General features: G+C 42.9%; 6 protein-coding genes across 7 annotated transcripts; 3 read left to right on the top strand and 3 right to left on the bottom strand.

Annotated features, from left to right (window-relative positions):
* Positions 1-308: 308 nt before the first annotated feature.
* On the top strand, positions 309-1,131 carry LOC132262097 (general odorant-binding protein 83a-like). Its single transcript, XM_059761235.1, has 2 exons — positions 309-457; positions 655-1,131. The coding sequence occupies exons 1-2, from the start codon at positions 368-370 to the stop codon at positions 1,012-1,014; spliced, it is 450 nt and encodes a 149-aa protein (XP_059617218.1). The 5' UTR covers positions 309-367; the 3' UTR covers positions 1,015-1,131.
* Positions 1,132-1,532: 401 nt separating this feature from the next.
* Positions 1,533-6,758, bottom strand: LOC132262096 (cystathionine gamma-lyase). The gene is made up of 6 exons (XM_059761234.1): positions 6,393-6,758; positions 6,060-6,218; positions 3,594-3,968; positions 3,350-3,530; positions 2,288-2,615; positions 1,533-2,142 (listed from the first exon to the last, which is right to left on the bottom strand). Exons 2-6 carry the CDS (start codon positions 6,210-6,212, stop codon positions 1,992-1,994), a joined length of 1,188 nt encoding a protein of 395 aa, XP_059617217.1. The 5' UTR covers positions 6,213-6,218; positions 6,393-6,758; the 3' UTR covers positions 1,533-1,991.
* Positions 6,759-7,967: 1,209 nt separating this feature from the next.
* LOC132263572 (vesicle-fusing ATPase 1-like) lies at positions 7,968-11,833 on the top strand. The gene is made up of 5 exons (XM_059763393.1): positions 7,968-9,131; positions 9,213-9,301; positions 9,365-11,033; positions 11,091-11,434; positions 11,497-11,833. Exons 1-5 carry the CDS (start codon positions 9,123-9,125, stop codon positions 11,630-11,632), a joined length of 2,247 nt encoding a protein of 748 aa, XP_059619376.1. The 5' UTR covers positions 7,968-9,122; the 3' UTR covers positions 11,633-11,833.
* A 111-nt stretch (positions 11,834-11,944) lies between these two features.
* Positions 11,945-14,252, top strand: LOC132263573 (zinc finger protein 84-like). Its single transcript, XM_059763394.1, has 2 exons — positions 11,945-13,132; positions 13,185-14,252. Exons 1-2 carry the CDS (start codon positions 12,908-12,910, stop codon positions 14,250-14,252), a joined length of 1,293 nt encoding a protein of 430 aa, XP_059619377.1. The 5' UTR covers positions 11,945-12,907.
* A 334-nt stretch (positions 14,253-14,586) lies between these two features.
* On the bottom strand, positions 14,587-16,200 carry LOC132263574 (trimeric intracellular cation channel type 1B.1). The gene is made up of 3 exons (XM_059763395.1): positions 16,085-16,200; positions 14,940-15,439; positions 14,587-14,876 (listed from the first exon to the last, which is right to left on the bottom strand). Exons 1-3 carry the CDS (start codon positions 16,133-16,135, stop codon positions 14,600-14,602), a joined length of 828 nt encoding a protein of 275 aa, XP_059619378.1. The 5' UTR covers positions 16,136-16,200; the 3' UTR covers positions 14,587-14,599.
* Positions 16,143-18,358, bottom strand: LOC132263575 (synaptobrevin homolog YKT6). 2 transcript variants are annotated; one of them, XM_059763398.1, is made up of 3 exons: positions 17,922-18,358; positions 17,350-17,863; positions 16,143-16,225 (listed from the first exon to the last, which is right to left on the bottom strand). In XM_059763398.1, the coding sequence occupies exons 1-2, from the start codon at positions 18,044-18,046 to the stop codon at positions 17,389-17,391; spliced, it is 600 nt and encodes a 199-aa protein (XP_059619381.1). In that variant the 5' UTR covers positions 18,047-18,358; the 3' UTR covers positions 16,143-16,225; positions 17,350-17,388. The 2 variants fall into 2 exon arrangements, with proteins under 2 accessions (XP_059619381.1, XP_059619380.1); XM_059763397.1 differs by lacking the exon at positions 16,143-16,225 and having other exon boundaries at positions 16,845-17,863.
* Between the last annotated feature and the right edge of the window lie 8 nt (positions 18,359-18,366).

Raw genomic sequence — 18,366 nt, 5'->3', positions numbered from 1 at the left:
GCGTGGCGGAGCCATAAAAATAATGCAGCAGACTATTTATTAATATTGAATAATGCAAATTTATTCATAATGTCATGTTCCAACTCTTCACAAACCCAATGGCGTAAATAAGGAAATTCAACATAATGTAGATGATGAGTATTTGTAGAGAAGTAGTACACAAGTATAATGAAGGCATTATCAAAATTATTACAATAGAGAATTAATAGGCAATTTAACTTTTTTCTACTGGGATATCCTTAGAAAATGCTTCATCACGTTTTAATTTTGCGCCCTGTCATTCCCATTTTCTCGACTATAAATTAGAAGTGCATGCAAAACTGACAAAACAGTCTTTCGATTGCATAGAACATTTGTGGAATTAATCATGAAGTGGATTCTCTGCTCCGCGATATTGTTCGTAGTTTGTCTCTTTTATCTCGAAGCAAGACCTCAAGCACCGCGAAGAGATGAAAGTGTAAGATCCCTCCAATGTTTTACGTGAATTGAAATTCAATTTCCGACATCAATTGTAAAACCAGCAGAAAAGTTTTTCAACTTCCTTGAACTTGTGATTTCTTAAAAAAAAAAAAAAACAAAGTTCTCGTCGCTTGCTTTCATTCGAAGTTGAAAAGAAAGTTCTTGGTTCACTGATTAAAATTGTGCAATTTTCAGTACCCGCCGAGGGATGTTTTGGAAGAGTATCGCCCACTGAGAATGCTTTGCATGCAAGAAAGTGGAGCCACGGAAAAGATCATCGAAGAGTTCAGTGACGGCGATCATCTGTCGCCAATCGAAGACAGGGCTCTTATGTGCTACATGAACTGCATTTTCCACAAGGCTGAGGTGGTTGATGACACAGGTCATGTGCACTTTGAGAAGCTGCGACTCAAAGTGCCGGAAGACCTGAAAGACATTGGGCACAACATGCTGTCCCAGTGCGAAAATCCCGTCGGAGCTGATCTCTGCGAGAAAGCGTATTGGCTGCACTTGTGCTTCAAGCGAGCCGATCCTGTCCACTACTTCCTCGTCTAATGGACTCTAAGCTCGATGGGATGCTCTCATAGGTCAATGAAATCTCGCAATTCTATATCATTTTTATTACAATGACACAAGAAATAGTTTAGAATATATTGTAACCTGCATTCAAAAGTTGTTCATCTTCTTTTTTCCACACGGACGATACCAACCAATCACAGATAAGCTGTGGTGAGTCACAGTTCTTAATATTATTCACTTTCTCAGCGCTAGTAGGTGTGACTTCGGGAGAAGATTGTTTGTGCTGTGATCTCAAATTGAGAACACTTTTCATGTGGTATTTTCAGCCGGAATCTATGTGAATTTCTGAAAATTCCTACTGACCACATCAAAATTCGCTTGTTCGTCCACTTTTGTCCATCTGTTGATACTACTCCTGTTGAATTGCACACAAAAAGTGTCATAAGCATACAAAACAGCAAACAACCCTCGAAAACTTCAACCAGAATCACTCTTGAAACAACACTTTCCAATTCACCTAGTTAACATTTGTAGAAACTGAAATTTTCCTCGTCAAAAGCGTCAAAAACACAGTTGTGGTCAAATAGAAAAATATATGTATTTTATGTGAATTTGTATAAATTGTGAAGTGATTTTATTCATTTTCACTCCACTTTTTCAACTATAAATTTGCAGAGTGCAGAATTTAAACAAATACAATTTTGAGCGTTTCTCTAAGTGAGCTTTTCATGTCACAAATTTACCTGAAAAACTACAAAAGTGAGAAATTGTCTCCGTGCGAAAATTCTTGCTGGGGATTTTCTCATTCAAAAAGCTCCTCCAGTCTAAATCAAAGTTAAATAGTACAAAAAGAACCAAAAATAGCTTTGAAAAACAATGCAAAATCACTATAGCCCAGATTACAAGTGGAAAAAAAATCTCTGTACAATGCGATTGAGCGTATTTTCATCTCCCTTTTAATTCTACCTCGCTGCATTTTCCATTCAAACGCTCTTCAGTACAACTGAAACTTTCTACGAAGACACGGCAGCTTTCAGAGCCTGATCCAAATCCTCAATGAGATCCTCAACATTCTCCAATCCTACTGACAGCCGAATTAAGCTGTCGGTAATGCCGACCTTTTCTCTCTGCTCCGCCGGAACGGAAGCGTGCGTCATAATTGCCCTGCAAATACCAAGGTGAGATTATAGAGCTTAAGTCATATAAACTCTTTGACTTCTGCAAAGATGATTTGTCGCGGAAGTTATTATCACTCTTAATGTACATCAACTGACATTACTCAAGCACTTCAAACACATAAAGAACTTACGGAAGTTCTGCCAGACTCTCATATCCACCAAGACTCTCGGCGAGCGTGAACACTTTGAGATTCTTGAAGAAAGCTTTCGACTGCTCTAGTCCACCTTTAATGTAGAATGACATAATGCCGCTGTGGCCATAGCACTGACGAAGAGCCAATTTGTGCTGCGGATGACTTGGCAATGCAGGATGCAGCACCTTCACTACGTAAGGACTCTTCTCCAAGTGTTGCGCAACTTTGAGGGAGCTCTTGTGATGCTGCTCCATTCGCACCGCCAGAGTTTTCAAACTCCTGTTCACTTGGAAACAATCAAAAGGCGATGGTACGATTCCCATTGCTGATGCCATTTGTTGGATTTAAGCGAAGATGTGCATAAAAGAGAGAGAGAGAGAGAGAGAAAAGAGTATTAGATTTGCAGAAATAAAAATCAATTCAATTAAAACTTCTTCATAATCATGCCAAATGCACAAAAATATTTTGATGTTCTATGCTAGACACTGCATATTTGTAGATTATTTCAAAATTTTAAACAATAGCATTGAAAGCTCTGAAATAACAAGATTTCTATTGAATTGAGTCATGCCACACAAGATAATCAATCTCCCACATGTTTCATGAGCCATTGAGCTTTCGCTCAATTTACTCAACAGGACAAGGAAAATCCATTTTCCTTCTCTCATGAAGAGGAAAATAGCTTCCTTTGTTGCCTTTGTATGCTTCACTCACGTTATTGCATATCCTCATCTTCTCCAAAAATGAATTCACTTTTTACCACCATTACATCTCATACATTTCATGTCTGTTGAGTGAAAAACAAATATGTACTTTTTCAACTGAAACAAACTCGAACAATCTACACTGGATTGGCGCAATAAATTGGAATTGCTATCTTTTCGACTTTTCCTGTGACTTCTTGATAACAGAATTCAATTGGAGACTTTTAAAAATAAGTCTCAAGATTGTGGGTGTTTTTTTTTTCACAGAAAATAATTCTGTGAAATTCACCATACATAGTCATACTTTTGGTGCATCCAACAGATCAATTATAGTTCGAGAGTGTGTGATAATTACAGTTTTGCAGGAAGCGCAATCTTTGGTGGATGTCATCGTCACTGGTAATAGCAGCTCCCATAATGATGTCCGAATGTCCGTTTAAGTATTTTGTTACGGAGTGCACCACAACATCCGCTCCGAGTTCAAGAGGTCTCTGAAAGTACGGCGACAAGAATGTGTTGTCCACGACGACGATGATCTGAAGCAAGAAAACCCTTGATTAGCTCAATGAGATGCCAAATCTTATGTCATCCAGATTTACCCCAGGAGTTTTGTGAACCGCTTTGCAAACAGCTTCAATGTCCACGACTTTCATGCTCGGGTTCGTGGGCGTCTCCAACCACACCATCTTCGTGTTAGGCTTTATGGCGGCCACAACAGCCTCAGCATCGGTGGCATCAACAAATTCAGATACAATATTCATGCGACTGGCAACGAGACGCAGAAAGCGGCTTGTGCCGCCGTAAAGATCATCTGTGACAACCAAATGATCGCCGGCGTTAAGGAGAGAGACAATAGTTGTCGTGGCTCCGAGACCAGAGGCAAAAGTCAGGCAGTGCTTTCCATTGTCCAGCGCGGCAAGGCACTTCTCCAGCATGTTCCTCGTGGGATTGCCACTGCGGCCATAGACAAAACCCTGCAAGAGTAACAAAAAAAATGCCGTCTTAATTACTTAACTTGGCAAAGTGATCGTTAATTGAGAATGAAAGAAAATGACTTGATGAATTGAGGCACGAAATAAGGTCATGATCATTCTCTAAAATTCATTTAGAGCAATATGACTTGATGAATTTCCTACTGATACGGAGAATTTGAGCAAATTTCTTGGCAAATAAGGCACTTTATGGTACTAAAACTGCTCTTATCGGTTCTTCTTTATAATTTATCAGTTTACGACTCACTGTTTTTCCCCTTTTCTCGCTATCAAATTAAATTTTATAAGAGCTTGTAAACATTTTACACACTCTTTGCGTCATTGTCAACCAAAGAAGCTGGCAAAATTTGACTATTCATTTCCAATGCGATTACAATTCGATAAACTTTTCTGCCCCACACCCGAAAAATCCGCCCATTATGAAGGAATTGTTCAGTAATTTCTCATCTCGAGCCGGTTACATCTCTGACACTGAAATTCCTTTTGACCTCTCACCGCGAGTCACTGATAATGCGAAAAAACAAACATGAGACGGCATTAAATTTAATAAGAGAATGTTAGATAGAGAAAAGCAAAACAACTCAATTCACGAGTTAATTTGCAAGAAAAAAAAACACACACTCGGCCAAACAATATGAAGTCTATCGCTCATGTGACAAGAATAGATATCCAATCTTTATGGATTTTTGTGGCTTCACCCAAATCGACTCGTATTACTCAGAAATTGAATAAAGACTAAAATGTCTAAAAGCCACGCTCTATGCAATTTCACAGTAAAATTGCGGGGGTTCATTTAACCTGACGCCTCTTTGTTATCGCGGTTATCAATCTCTGACACATGATTGTGTGATTTCATTCAATTTATCGCTCAACATGTGCTCAGGATTGCGAGTAAAGGGACAATTTTGTCATCCATCAATTTTACAATAATTTTGAGTAATTCCCTGCGGAGCACTCAGCGAAATCTACTCGCAGTGTGCCTCTTGTGACACATTTATCGCGCACACCAGGCCTAATCAATCGTCACCTTTCTATAGCTATCAGTCCTACGATTTTTATCAGCAAAATAACTCATAAATTTTCTTTCCTCTCTTCGCGCACTTGCACAAACACAGCAATTACCATTTTAACGTTTTCAGCCGATAAAATCACACACAGAAGATGATTTTGTACTATAATGCTCAATATTGAAGAAACCATGTGTTGCAAAATGCCTCGAAGATTGAATTAAAAATCTCTTTTTGTCACATTCGACTGTCTTTGTCTGGACTATCTAATTTAATTTCCTGTTGCATTTCTTGAATGGAATTGAAATAATTCGAGACAAATGTATGGCTTTTTGAGCTCTGACTTGGAATATATTTTTTAGTTACTTAATTATTCATAAGTTGAAAATTATTATACAAATTGAGACAAATTAAATTCCCGGAATTTCGTATGCAAATTATTTAATTATTACTATGAGAAACATATTTTCGCATGCTCCTCTTTTTTTCTAATATTGTGAGGCATTTGTCAATATGACACGTATGCAATTCATCATTCGGAAGATTAAACGGTCAGATTTGGAGGCAATTCAAAGATTACAAGCTTTCCACCAAAGACACTTTTGACAAACATATTTTTCTAATCTAAATACAAGCACTGATAACCCCACTGAATTTCCCACAAAATGGACTTTGGCGCTTGGATACGGAATTTTCTCAGGAAATACAAGGATTAATTCAATCAACGGTTACACACGTCATCAAAGAGAGAATAGTGTCGTGTTACTTTATGCTCACACTAATATTGTATTGATTTTCACCCGAAAAAAAATAGTAATGATGATGGAGAAAGACAGAAACGACCTGAATATTCCCAACTCATGCTCTGAGTTTCATTTTAGCTGAAGAAAGTATTATTGGTTGTGTTAGCATACACAGAAAAGAATCTGCACAGTCACAATTTGTCATTTGTGGTATAGAAAAAAACGTGCAAAGCAGAATGGGAAGGAAAATAAATAAGAATGAGTCAATATGCTGTCGCATAAATATTTTTTCCCTCGTAGAACAGGTCATTCTCAGTGTTTACCTTATGATTATCCAGATCGTATTGCTTGAAAGTGGTGCTCATCGTAATTGGCGGGATGACAGGATTGCCACTCCACTCATCGGGATCCTGACCAGCATGAATAGCCTTGGTGGCAAATCCCTTTGGCTGCTTCTTGAACTGTGGTTCACCCATGTTCGTCTGCAAGGCGGAAAGCCAAATAGTACTTATTGGATAAATTTTTAAGTGACACCAAAAATGGCATGCTGAGAAAGCTCTCTCCGATCTGGTTATTCACCCCCGCATATTTGCGGTTTCCTTTCACCTCTCTCGCCCGCCAAAGAGCCCTTAGTGGCTTCACCGAAATTTACTCACCTTTTACCCTGCCTTTATTGAGTTGAACTAAATTACTCTCTCTCACTTTTCCCTAAATCACTCTTACTTTCTGCGCTCACAGAGTCGAGTTACATAAAATCAGGAATTTGGCCAAGACTTCGGCTGTGACAGCTTCAGAAGCACACTCTAAAGACCGCGCAAGATCAGAAAAAGCATCTAATCACGAGGGAGAGATTTTCACTCTTTATTCCACTTCTAACTTTTTGCGAGAAAATAAAATTTTATGCCGGTCCTAACGGTGAATTGGGATAGAGACTCGGCAGGAGCGTTGGCAATGCGAGAAACCGAACTGCGAAACACTTTACAAGTCACTGGAATATCGATCGAATTTGCGAATATTTTATACGGCAGCTCACGCGACATGTGATGCTCTGTCTCGCTCTCGGCATGAATACACTGACCTACACGCTGTGTTGTACTACAAGAGGAGCGGATATGGAACCGTGTGTAATCCCGTCAGTGCACGCGGTAGAAAGAGACCACTCGCGCTGCCGCTGAGACGAGAGCAGATGAGTCTGACGCCCCTGGGCCACCCGAAATGACTACCGCCGTCAGTGTAGTGGTGGAGTACGAGTTTTCCCGCGCTTACGCGTAGTCCAGCTACTCGCAACCGAGCGATCATGCTGTTACTGTAAAATTAACACAAATCACGAGATCTTCTCGCTAATTCTGCAAATATTGACAATTATTAAGTGTAATTTACAATTGTAAACTTGCTTGTTTTACACTGTTTACGGCGCTAATGAGATAATGTTGAACTTATGTGCATTCACGGTACAAACTATACTCTGTTGGTCAAGTTTTGTGTTCTTTTCAAATGAATCTTATAACATTTTATGAAGAACATCAATATAAAAGAAAACTTTCAATTCTTTGGATTTGAAAATAATTATTAATTGGAACTATAGATAAAGATTACAAAAGGGTTTAACAATATATTTCTCAAAAATTATTATAACTAACTGAGAAAGACCACAAAGGGATTCCCAGCATTCTCAGTCTGTAATCGTGGATTCAGTTTATGTGCCTTTCTCAGCTCACTGAGTGAGTCTCATTATTTTATTCCCTTGTATTCGCCAGAAAGAGAAAAAGACAGTGTGAATCTTGAAACGCCGGTAGCCAAGGAATTCTGATTACTTTCCCTGTTTCTCAATCATGATGCTTTTTTTGATAAATATTTTGAAGCAAGTTCAAGAGCACCAAGCTGAAATCACGCGTAAATTTTTCCCACGCATGTTCCACGTTTTGAGCGTTGAGCAACGTGCAAAATTCACGATTTCGCACCTCTGCGTTCTATTCTTGGGCACGACGCCGCTATAATTTTCCACTCACTACACTGACAAAAGTGACACGTCGTCGCGAAACGTGCTGAGAGTGAGAAAGATGCGGCACGACAAGGAAGATTCTAAGTTCCGCCACTCACACATGCGTGCTTTCGCGGCCTAAGTGCAACGTCACTCGCGATAATGATAAGCAGCGTGACAGACTGAGATGGCGATACATTACAGAATTTTGTGAAACCTTTTTCAATATTACGTCATCCTTCGCGATGCTTCGAAATTGTGCTCTGGAGATTCACTTCAGCATGACTGTTGAAAATGCTCATCTGAGAGGAAGTGTGGAGAAGAAGAAATCAATTTCAGTCTGTTCATTCAACTTGACAAACACCCAGAATCTACGAGAAATCATGAGATTGTGATATGGCTAAATTGAAGAGCTCATTGGCTGTCCACGTGGATTGGGTAAAAAGTGGAGTTTCAACAGCACCCAAAATAAATTCTATACAAGACCGCGCTAAAGCAGCACGGTCATGGAAGATCACGGAGGTCAAGTTCGTCGGAATCGCTTTCTGTGATATGCATTAGAGTCATTAGCGTTGGAAAAGGCATCCAGTTCTGTGTATTATCAATTTCCATGATTTATTTTCCATTTGCATGCTAGAAAGAACACTTTCTCGGATTTCTCCACAGTTCGATCAGGTTTGATGCCATGAGAAATCACAAGAAAAACGAAAATGTATTTTATTACCAATTTGATTCAATGCCCTTTGTTCTTTGTACAATATAATGGATTCTTGGAGTAAGTGATTTTCCCATCGCAAACCCATTAATATGCAATGAGAATGCCCCGAATGCCCTTCTAGTTCACGAAGAAGCCACTTATCAATCTGACCATGGGATATGTGAAGGCGCTGAATACATTCCAGGAAAAAAGGGATCATTTATTGATTGCATGCGTTATAAAGAGTTGTCCGAAGACCGATTATTTGAAAATTGAATCTTCTTTGGAAACCCGGCAAACTTCACTTTGCTCTCTTTGACGTCCGGAGAGCGAGAGTGTGTGAGTGTGTCCCTTGTGAAAACAAGTCTCCAGCGGAATAATTTGTGAAATTGTTGAGTTTTGAGTAGGAAAAAGGCGCATTTTGGCATCCAATTGGCTCAATTATCATTCTAGTCACCTTCAAGTACATTGTGATAGTGGGATAAGTGCCACCCCTTGGCGTGATAGTAGTGAAAAGCAGCGTGAAAATATTGGCAGACGCCCTAGGAACTTTGGAAAATATTGATTTTTCTGCAGCACATTTTGGTGGTTCTTTTGTTGAACTTCTCCTGCTTCTCCCCGCGGGAAATCCTCCCACGTGTGAGTGCTTATTGATAGAGTTGGTGTGAAAAGTTGTCCTGCGAGAGAAGAGCAGGGAATCCGCAAGACATGGCAGCGGTGAGTCATTGCCTCAGATGGCAGGGATGAGGTGTCTCTCTATTGATTTTCTGTCTTTTCGCAATTTCGTGATTCTTGCAGAGGATGAAGGCCACCAAGTGTCCCACGGACGAGTTGTCGCTGAAAAATGCGGCTATTGTGAGTCCCTACGACTTTTCTGATGACATCAAGTGAGTACCTGAGGAAATTGTGGAGAACAATTCATGTAGCTGACTCACCTCTCTCCTTTGCAGATATATAGAGGTGTCCACTGGGCCTGGACAGAGATTTGTCTTCGCCATCGAGCGACATCCGGAGATCCCGCGCAACGCCGTGGGATTCTCACTGGTGCAGCGCAAATGGGCCACTCTGTCCATCAATCAAGACATCGACGTGAAGCCCTTCAGTTTCGATGCCCGCAAGAATGCTGAGTGCATCGTAAATGTCGTGCTCGAGGTGGACTTTGTCCAGAAAAAGATCACCACCTCAGAGTCCTACGATTCCGATCTCATGGCTAAGGATTTCCTGATGCAATTCACGGGCTTGGCGCTGACAGTGGGCCAGCCGCTGGTGTTCAGCTTCCAGGACAAGAAGCTCCTGGGTCTGGCCGTGAAGACCATGGAAGCGGTGGACATAAATGCCTACAAGGATAACACACACATGGAGCCGAAGCCCACGAGATTTGGCCGATTGCTGGGCAACACGGTGGTGACATTCGAGAAGGCAGAGAACTCTTCCGTGAATCTCGTGGGCAAATCCAAGGGGAAAGTGGTGCGACAGTCGATTATCAATCCAGACTGGGACTTCGGTAAGATGGGCATCGGTGGTCTGGACAAGGAGTTCAATGCCATCTTCAGGCGCGCCTTTGCCTCGCGTGTCTTCCCGCCGGAACTTGTGGAGCAGCTGGGCTGCAAGCACGTGAAGGGAATCCTGCTCTTCGGCCCTCCCGGAACCGGGAAGACGCTCATGGCGCGTCAAATTGGAAAAATGCTAAACGCCCGTGAGCCGAAAATTGTTAATGGACCGCAGATTCTGGACAAGTACGTGGGTGAATCGGAGGCAAACATTCGGCGCCTGTTCGCTGAGGCGGAAGAGGAAGAGAAGAGATTGGGCCCCAACAGTGGCCTCCACATCATCATCTTCGACGAGATTGATGCTATTTGCAAGGCTCGAGGCTCCGTGGCGGGCAACAGTGGCGTCCATGACACGGTGGTGAATCAGTTGCTGGCCAAGATTGATGGCGTGGAGCAGCTGAACAACATCCTCGTGATTGGCATGACGAATCGCCGCGACATGATTGACGAGGCTCTCATGCGTCCGGGTCGACTTGAGGTGCAGATGGAGATTGGCCTGCCGAACGAGGCCGGCCGCTTCCAGATTCTCAACATTCACACGAAGCGAATGAAGGATTTCAACAAGATCAATCCGGATGTGGACAATCGCGAGTTGGCAACGCTCACGAAGAACTTCAGTGGAGCTGAAATTGAGGGTTTGGTGCGAGCTGCTCAGTCTACGGCCATGAATCGCCTGATCAAGGCGGCCACGAAAGTGGAGGTGGATCCAGAGGCGATGGAGAAGCTGCTGGTGAATCGTCAAGACTTCCTGCACGCTCTCGACAATGACATAAAGCCAGCCTTCGGCACTGCGGCCGAAGCTCTGGAGAACTTCCTGTCACGCGGCATCATCAACTGGGGAACGCCAGTGTCGAGTCTTCTGGAGGACGGATCTCTCTACATCCAGCAAGCGAGAGCCGCCGAAAGTCATGGGCTTGTGTCAATTCTGCTCGAGGGACCGCCGAATGCCGGCAAGACAGCCCTCGCTGCCCAACTGGCGAAGATGTCCGACTTTCCCTTCGTCAAGGTGTGCTCTCCAGAGGACATGGTGGGCTTCACAGAGTCCGCCAAGTGTCTCCAGATTCGCAAGGTAAAACAAATCTTTCCACAGCACTCTGTAATTTCTACATGAAATTTGCATTTTCAGATCTTCGACGATGCATATCGATCCACTCTGAGTTGCATTTTGGTGGACAACATCGAGCGTCTGCTGGATTATGGTCCAATCGGGCCGAGGTATTCCAATCTCACGCTGCAGGCACTCCTTGTGCTGCTGAAGAAGCAGCCGCCGAAGGGCAGGAAGCTCCTCATTCTCTGCACGAGCAGCCGACGACAAGTGCTCGAGGACATGGAGATGCTCTCAGCTTTCACATCGATTCTGCACGTGCCAAATCTGTCTCAGGCTGAGCACGTGCTGGCTGTGCTCGAGGAGAGTGACGTGTTTAACAAGCAAGAGCTAATGGCCATTAACAAGAAGCTCCACGGTCACCGGTGAGTTAGAAAGCACTTATTCGCTTTTAGCACTTCTCACTTTCTCCCTAAATTCTTTTCAGTCTCTTCATCGGCATCAAGAAACTCAACGGGCTGATCGACATGATTCGGCAGACTGATCACGAGTACCGTGTCATCAAGTTCCTGTCCAAATTAGAGGAGGAAGGATGCCTTGATGTGGGTACATGTGCACAGTAACTAGAAGTGGATGAATAGCAATTGAATTTATCCGTTGTGCATTTCAATGATTTGTTTTAAGGGTTGTTTGAAGCTGAAAAAGTGATGGCGATCGAAGGCGAAATGCAAAGTGGGCTAAAAAATGCACAACGAGCGTAGAGAAAATCCGCGTTATGAAGTATAAAATACAAAACAACAAAAAAAAACTATATCATGATTTCTGTGAGAAGAGAAGAAAAGCAGCAAGAATATTTAATCACCTCAAATTGGTGCAGCATTAAAGAACATTGTAGCGTTTAGTGCTTCATCCGGGAGACTCAAGAAATGATTGATAAAACACTAGCAAATATTCCCGGGATTGTTATTTATTTGTAGAAATACGTAAAGTAAAATTATTTAGTGTTACATTCCATTTTTTTTTCAATCATTTTGTCTGCCAATTTGTGTATTATAATTGTTGTCTTTGCGTCTGTGCAATTTTGTCAGACACCACCGTGGTATATTTATTATATTATTCAATAAAATATTCCCCTATAATCATGTATGTAAGTAATTAAAGTTGATTATTCTTGTAGGTCAATTAATGACAATTGCAAATTATGAAGAAAGTGTGACTAAAAGTGGTTTATTTGACTATTATTGCAATAATATTAGGATGTAGTTCTCAAAAATGCAAGAAATTTGGTGTTTTTAGGTACTAAATTTGTTGATGAGACGGCGAGTGTAATTTCTTCTGTATAAATTTGATAAATTGAAATTGTGTAATTCGATTTTGATGAAAATTAATAATGCTTTCGCGTGAGAAGAGGCAAAGCTCTTGCATAAAAGGCAAATTTGTCAATAAGAAAAATTGTTAACTATCATTACTCATGGCAATGAGACAAAGGCGAGAAAGTGTAGTACAATTAACAAAGAGAAGAAAATTATCTAAAGGAAAATCCGCCCTCTTCTCTGCATTACATTTATCCTCACACTCAAAATTGCAATTATAAGATACACAATGTAAAAGTGTTGGAAATTTGAATCTTCTTCCCTGGAAATTAAAATTGTTCTAAGGTGATATTGAAAGAAGAGTGAAATAAAGAAATCAGTTGCAAAGTTTGAGCTTTTTGGATCACCCTGTCTAGTAAGAGCACAAGATGAGTATCGATTTTTGGCCACTGTCACAACAAACTCCGATTCTTTCTGTGTAAAATTGCCTTTCTGCTCTTCAAATAGTCAGTGATTGACAGTGAAAAGATAATGAGAATATCTGTGATTCATTTTATGTGGTTTTGAAAATTGAAGAAGTTAAAAATGAAAGGAAAAATCACATCGAAGAGCAACGACGAAAGTCTCAAAACTTGTCGTGAACGATCTACTCCTGAACAGCTAAAGTATCTCTTTCAATTCATGACCACCAACGTGAATTTGATTGAAGGGCGAAAAAATCAGTCAAATTCCAGGACATTCTGGAAGAAACTCTCGCAAGAACTCAACAATCTGGGACCTCCAAAGCGTTCTATTGCCGAATGGAAGAAGGTAGAATGAAAGCTGTTCCTCAGAGTGTAAGTTAAAGGAGATTTTCTTGCAGATTTGGGCATCCAACAAGTTCAAGCTGAAGAAGAAGCTCTCAGTGGAGCACACATCAAATCGAATGAGAAGCTTCGGATGTTCCATAAATTCTCTAGATACTCAAATCAAAGGAGCTTTCGTGCAAAAATCTTCACATGACAAAACTCAATCAGGACATGTTATCAATGGAAAAGTAAGACACTTTTGCAGAATTTGCCTACAATATAGCACTGTGATGAAGACTCTTGAGAGCAGCCTTATGAATATGTACGCTGTGTTGATTGGCAAGCCTCTTGAATCCCATGGAATCACTCTCATCTGCGAGCAGTGCTCTGCGGAACTCGCGCGAGCCTACAAATTCCGACTCCTCTGTCTGGAGACGGAAGAGAAAATCCTCAATCTGAAATCAACAGATGCGCCAAAGCCGCAATTGACTGACTCAGCAGCTCATCAACTATGCAGTCTCTGCGGAAAGATGCTGAAGGCGGAGAGTATGAAAGCCCATGTGAAGCGTCACGAGGCAGATCAAGAGGATCCCGCTCTGCGTCCCTTCGTCTGCAGTGATTGCGGCCGCTCTTATCGGACACTGTGCAATCTCCAGAGCCACATGTCCTACACCCACACAAAGACCAAAGCCTTCAAGTGCCGCCACTGCGATGTCATCTTCTCCTCCTACTTCCGCAGACGTCTGCACGAGACAACGTGCAGACTGCAGCAGCAAACGCCAGCCTTCGCCTGTCCCATCTGCCAGCACGGCTTCCATCATCCCTCCAAGAGAGATGATCACGTGCGCACTCGCCACACGTACGAGAGGCCCTTCCAATGCTCCGACTGCGAGAAGAGCTTCTTCACAAAGAGCGTCCTTCGTCGTCACGTGAGGATCCACGCCAAGGAGCACAGAGTCTCCTGTTCCATATGCAGCTGTAGACTTCGTTCCTGGCGCTCTCTTGCCGCCCACATGACGAAGAATCACTCTGATCAGGGAATTCCCCCACCTAGGCTCCAATTGTGTCAGGAAGCAATCTCAGAACCAAGTTCGGGCAGAACTCTCGACAGTGGAGAAGATAAAATAAATCATTTATCCTAATATTTCCTCCCAGAAACTCAAATTCCTTCTTAAAAATTAATATTTTATGGCTTATGTGGGAAATTCATTTTTTTTTCACCCATTCAATGATCTTTATTGTTACGTGGTTTACAAATCACCGATTCTCATTTGGCATGCCTTCAATACATTTTCTGTGCAGTCAAAAATCACCCACATTAATTTTTGATTGCACGCCAAAATGTATTGGGAGAAAATTCGTCAAATTGTAAAATTTCTTGTGTGACTAGACGAAATACACTGATCATGTAAAATAGAGACAGACCTCTACTTTTGGTCGAATTGCAATGATTACCTTTGACACTGTTCTGCGCACGATGTTCTCTCAGTTAGTTGGCCTTCTTGGCGTCTTTCGTCTCCTCCTTGGCCTGTCCGCGGCCTAGCAGCTTGGCCAGACTGTCCCAAATGCCGCCCAGGAAGAGGGCACAGAACAGATTTTCGAAAGGTATGAAGGGATCGTGAATGCCGAGCAGGATGGACGAGAGCTTGAAGTACACGAGGAAGATGACGATTCCGAAGTAGACGAGGGCGTGCGGCGCGGATATTAAGTCAGTCTTCTTGTCCAACACGAAAATAATTGAGGCTACGAGGGAAGCCTTGGTGTAACTGCAAGATAAAAGCCAAAGTGAGTCAACAGCGCCAAGAAATTCCCTTTCATTCTCAACATACAAGCTGGGCTGCATGAACTCCATCGCCGTGGGCGTCCAGGCGCCACGGATGAGTCTCTCGATGAGCTTCGTGAAGCCCGCCCCGTTGCCTTTGAGCGTGCCAATGATGATCATGATGATAAATGCGTTGGGATAGAGCTTGGCGGCATGCGTGACGCCGTCATGGATCTTCTTGGCGCGGTAAATCTCCTTCATGGCACTGGCGACAATCTTGATGGGAAGGAACTTGCCCACCTTGTAGCCAATGTCGAAGGGCGTGTAGAAGACGATGTACCACACCACCGTGCCCACCAGCAGCTGCGGCGTGTTCTTGAGGGGCGCCAGGATGGGCTCGCCTAGCAGTCCGTTCGCCACCATTCCGCCGGCGAAGATCACCAGCATCGTCGAGAGCCAGCAGGCCAGCGGATGCTTCCGGGAGAAGGCCTGCGCGCCGGCTCCCAGATCCTCGCGCACGGACAAGGCGCATAGCAAACTGTGCGCTATGTCAAAGTACGGGAACATCTGCAAAGGGATCACAGTTCATGAGTCTCAGTGGAACCGCAATTCTCTCGTCAATTTACATAAAAACTCTGCGACAGTAGAGTTTCGTGCATGAAATTAACCGTCTCCATGATGCACGACCGCTTATCACCGAAATTTCCTACCAACTGATCCCACAAAATGTGCTCTGATACTTATCAGAAGGCACACAACAGATGATTTTCCTCAATAGACTTTGAGAAGCATGAGATGAGATATTTTATCATATTAGGAGCCTCACATCGCAGCTTGTGCAAATAATCAAGTAACTAAGTATAGAAGATGGCTAATTATGTTAAGATCACGAGAATGAGGACAATTAAATCACTAAAGCAGCTCGAAAACGGTAATAGATATCAACAAGTGGTGTTCAGCAAAGACCAAAAGCGGCAAGAAAGATTGGTTTCATATTTTATGTCCAATATGACTTGATATTGGTGGATATACAACTTTTCAAAACAGATTTAAGGCTTGAGATCAGCTTCAAATCGAGCCTGCATAATTTCGGGCTAGTCTCAGAAATCTCAGTTCCGCAGAAGTCAAACGGAGCGAGTGCTTGTCTACATTTATCACATCTAATGATGTTTGTGTGCAAATTAAATGATTTTCCACGCTAAATATACCTACCTTAATTTTTATGACTTGATTAGCCATATCTAAGAATGCCTCCGGATCCATGTTTGCTGTCCCCTTTTTGCCTCCTCCGAGTTGTCCAAGTGATTAATTTATGACCTCAGCGCCGGAGATGGTGCCCAGATGTTTATTTATCTAGAAAAAGCGGGGTGGAAAAATTGCATTACTCGCTAAATTTAACCAATTTTCATTGTTTACCCGTCGCCGCGTGTCAACTTTGCCCACCCTTGCGCACACTACTCCACTGGCGCTGGTCGTGTCGTTTTATTTTTAATCCGCGCCGTCTCTGTGTGCGTGTCGCCGATTGAATGGAATTTTCACTCCATACTTTTCACACCAATTTCGCAACTTTCCCACCCAATTTCACCCGCCGCACATTGTCCAGCACACACCACACCTACTTACGTTGCAATCTTCCGTGTGTCCAGCTCAAATCCGACAGGAAATCAACTACAAAACTCCACCGCACATTTTCGACCGAAAAGCTTGAGCCCTGTGATTTTAAATATAGACGCTCATTGGGCTCTGATGTCGCTCGGGAGAACTATGCCCGTCTCCCTCCCACTCACGTGGCATGCGGCGCGGACGGAATGGCGCTGGCGTCACCGAGGAGGAGTCGTCAGGGCGGGAATCCCTTCTTGGCGCGCTTCATGTTACAGAATTCCGCGAAAATACAATACCCATATATTTTTAATAAAAAGTACCTATTTCTAGTACATTTTTTACATATACAGTAGATTATCTGCAATAGACATACAGTAGTAACATGTATAACATACTTTATTTAGATTACAAATATTTCCTTTCCACATTGATATTGTGTTGTGTGTTCAAAAATGTCTAATATTTCCTTCTCAATAATACGATTATTTATCAACTGTTTCCTCTTTAAGTGTTAACTCGCTCATCACCATCACAGGAAGCTAGAAGCGAGCTTAGAACGAAAATTACAATTAAAAAGAAATGAACTAGAGAAACTGAGTATAAAGGGTAATTACAGCATGAAAATAGGCATTTTACGTCCTTTTTATTAGCACTAAACAATAAGAAGCTCTCTGTTGCGCTATTCTCCTGTCGTCCTAATTGAGAATTCAGTCTTCGTTTGCTTCTGTGTGTGTGTGTGTGTGTGTTGAAATGCAACTTAAATTGCTTACAAACAATTGACGATGGACAAGAAATAATGTACAGACACTTTACACAGAGACAACGAGATGGTTTTCTGATAGTAACTTTTGGTTGAACAGTGTGATTTAATTTACCAAGAGAATGTATAACAATAGCGCTGCTTATTCGTCTCCTTAGCTGAAGTTGCAGCATGAGTTTGTCTTTTTCGCTGTCTTGTAGAATGCCTTGCTCTGCACGGACAACTGCTCCGACTTCACCACGAGATCGTCCAGCTTCTCGCCTCGCTCCAGCACGGCCTCGATGGTGTTGCGCAGGATGATCTTCGTCTCGTCCAGGTCGCCCTGGATCTTCGTGAGGGCGTCCGCCTCGCGCGGGTTCTGGTACTTAGCCAGCAGCGCGGGCAGCTGCGTGAAGTTGACTGTGGCGTCGGAGCCTGTGGGCCACTGGTCGGGTGTCACCTTCAGCGCGAAGTCATCCATCACCTTCGTGATGAGCGTGTGCGCCACCCGGCCCGGGTACTCGTGATCGGCAATCAGCACAGCCGACAGACTGTCTGCCCGCACGTAAACATGACACATGTAGACGTCCTGCTTCACGGACTGCCTCGAGGCGACCTGCGTCCTCTCCACTATGGTCTTACTGGCGAAGCTGCAAAGAAACCGAGAGTCAGACTAGCGGCCATCCCTGAATTCCACTCAGCACTCACCTCATGAACTCCTGCACGGAGCCACGCTGGAAGAACGAGAAGCTCTGCAGGTCAAAAGCAGCCTTGAGCAATCGAGCCTCATGTGGTCCCTTGTAGAAAATACTCAATGCGTGTAACTTCACCATTGTCACTCAGCAAACAATGTAATCTCACTGATCACTTATTCTTTTTCGCAAAATATGCACCACTTTTCTCCTATTGGAACTGAAACTCTGTGTCATCTGGAAGTCACTCCTGCCCCACAATTCGGCACTCCTGCCGCTTCTTCAGGCAACTTGCCACTCTACTAACTGTGGCGTTTCACTTGTCGCACTGTGGGGGACACATTTTCTCCAAGCTGGATTGCAATTTGATGGAAAATCAATCAAAAAACAGAAATTTTTCCATGAACACCAAGAAACATCACTGGCAGCTGTCAAACTCACGCGTCGCACGACCTCTGGTG

The sequence above is a fragment of the Phlebotomus argentipes genome, unplaced genomic scaffold (assembly GCF_947086385.1).
Source record: "Phlebotomus argentipes unplaced genomic scaffold, Phlebotomus argentipes genome assembly contig_15, whole genome shotgun sequence".
NCBI classification, from domain to species: domain Eukaryota; kingdom Metazoa; phylum Arthropoda; class Insecta; order Diptera; family Psychodidae; genus Phlebotomus; species Phlebotomus argentipes.
The sequence above is the reverse complement of the archived record's forward strand: the minus strand, read 5'-3'. Positions and strand labels throughout refer to the sequence as shown.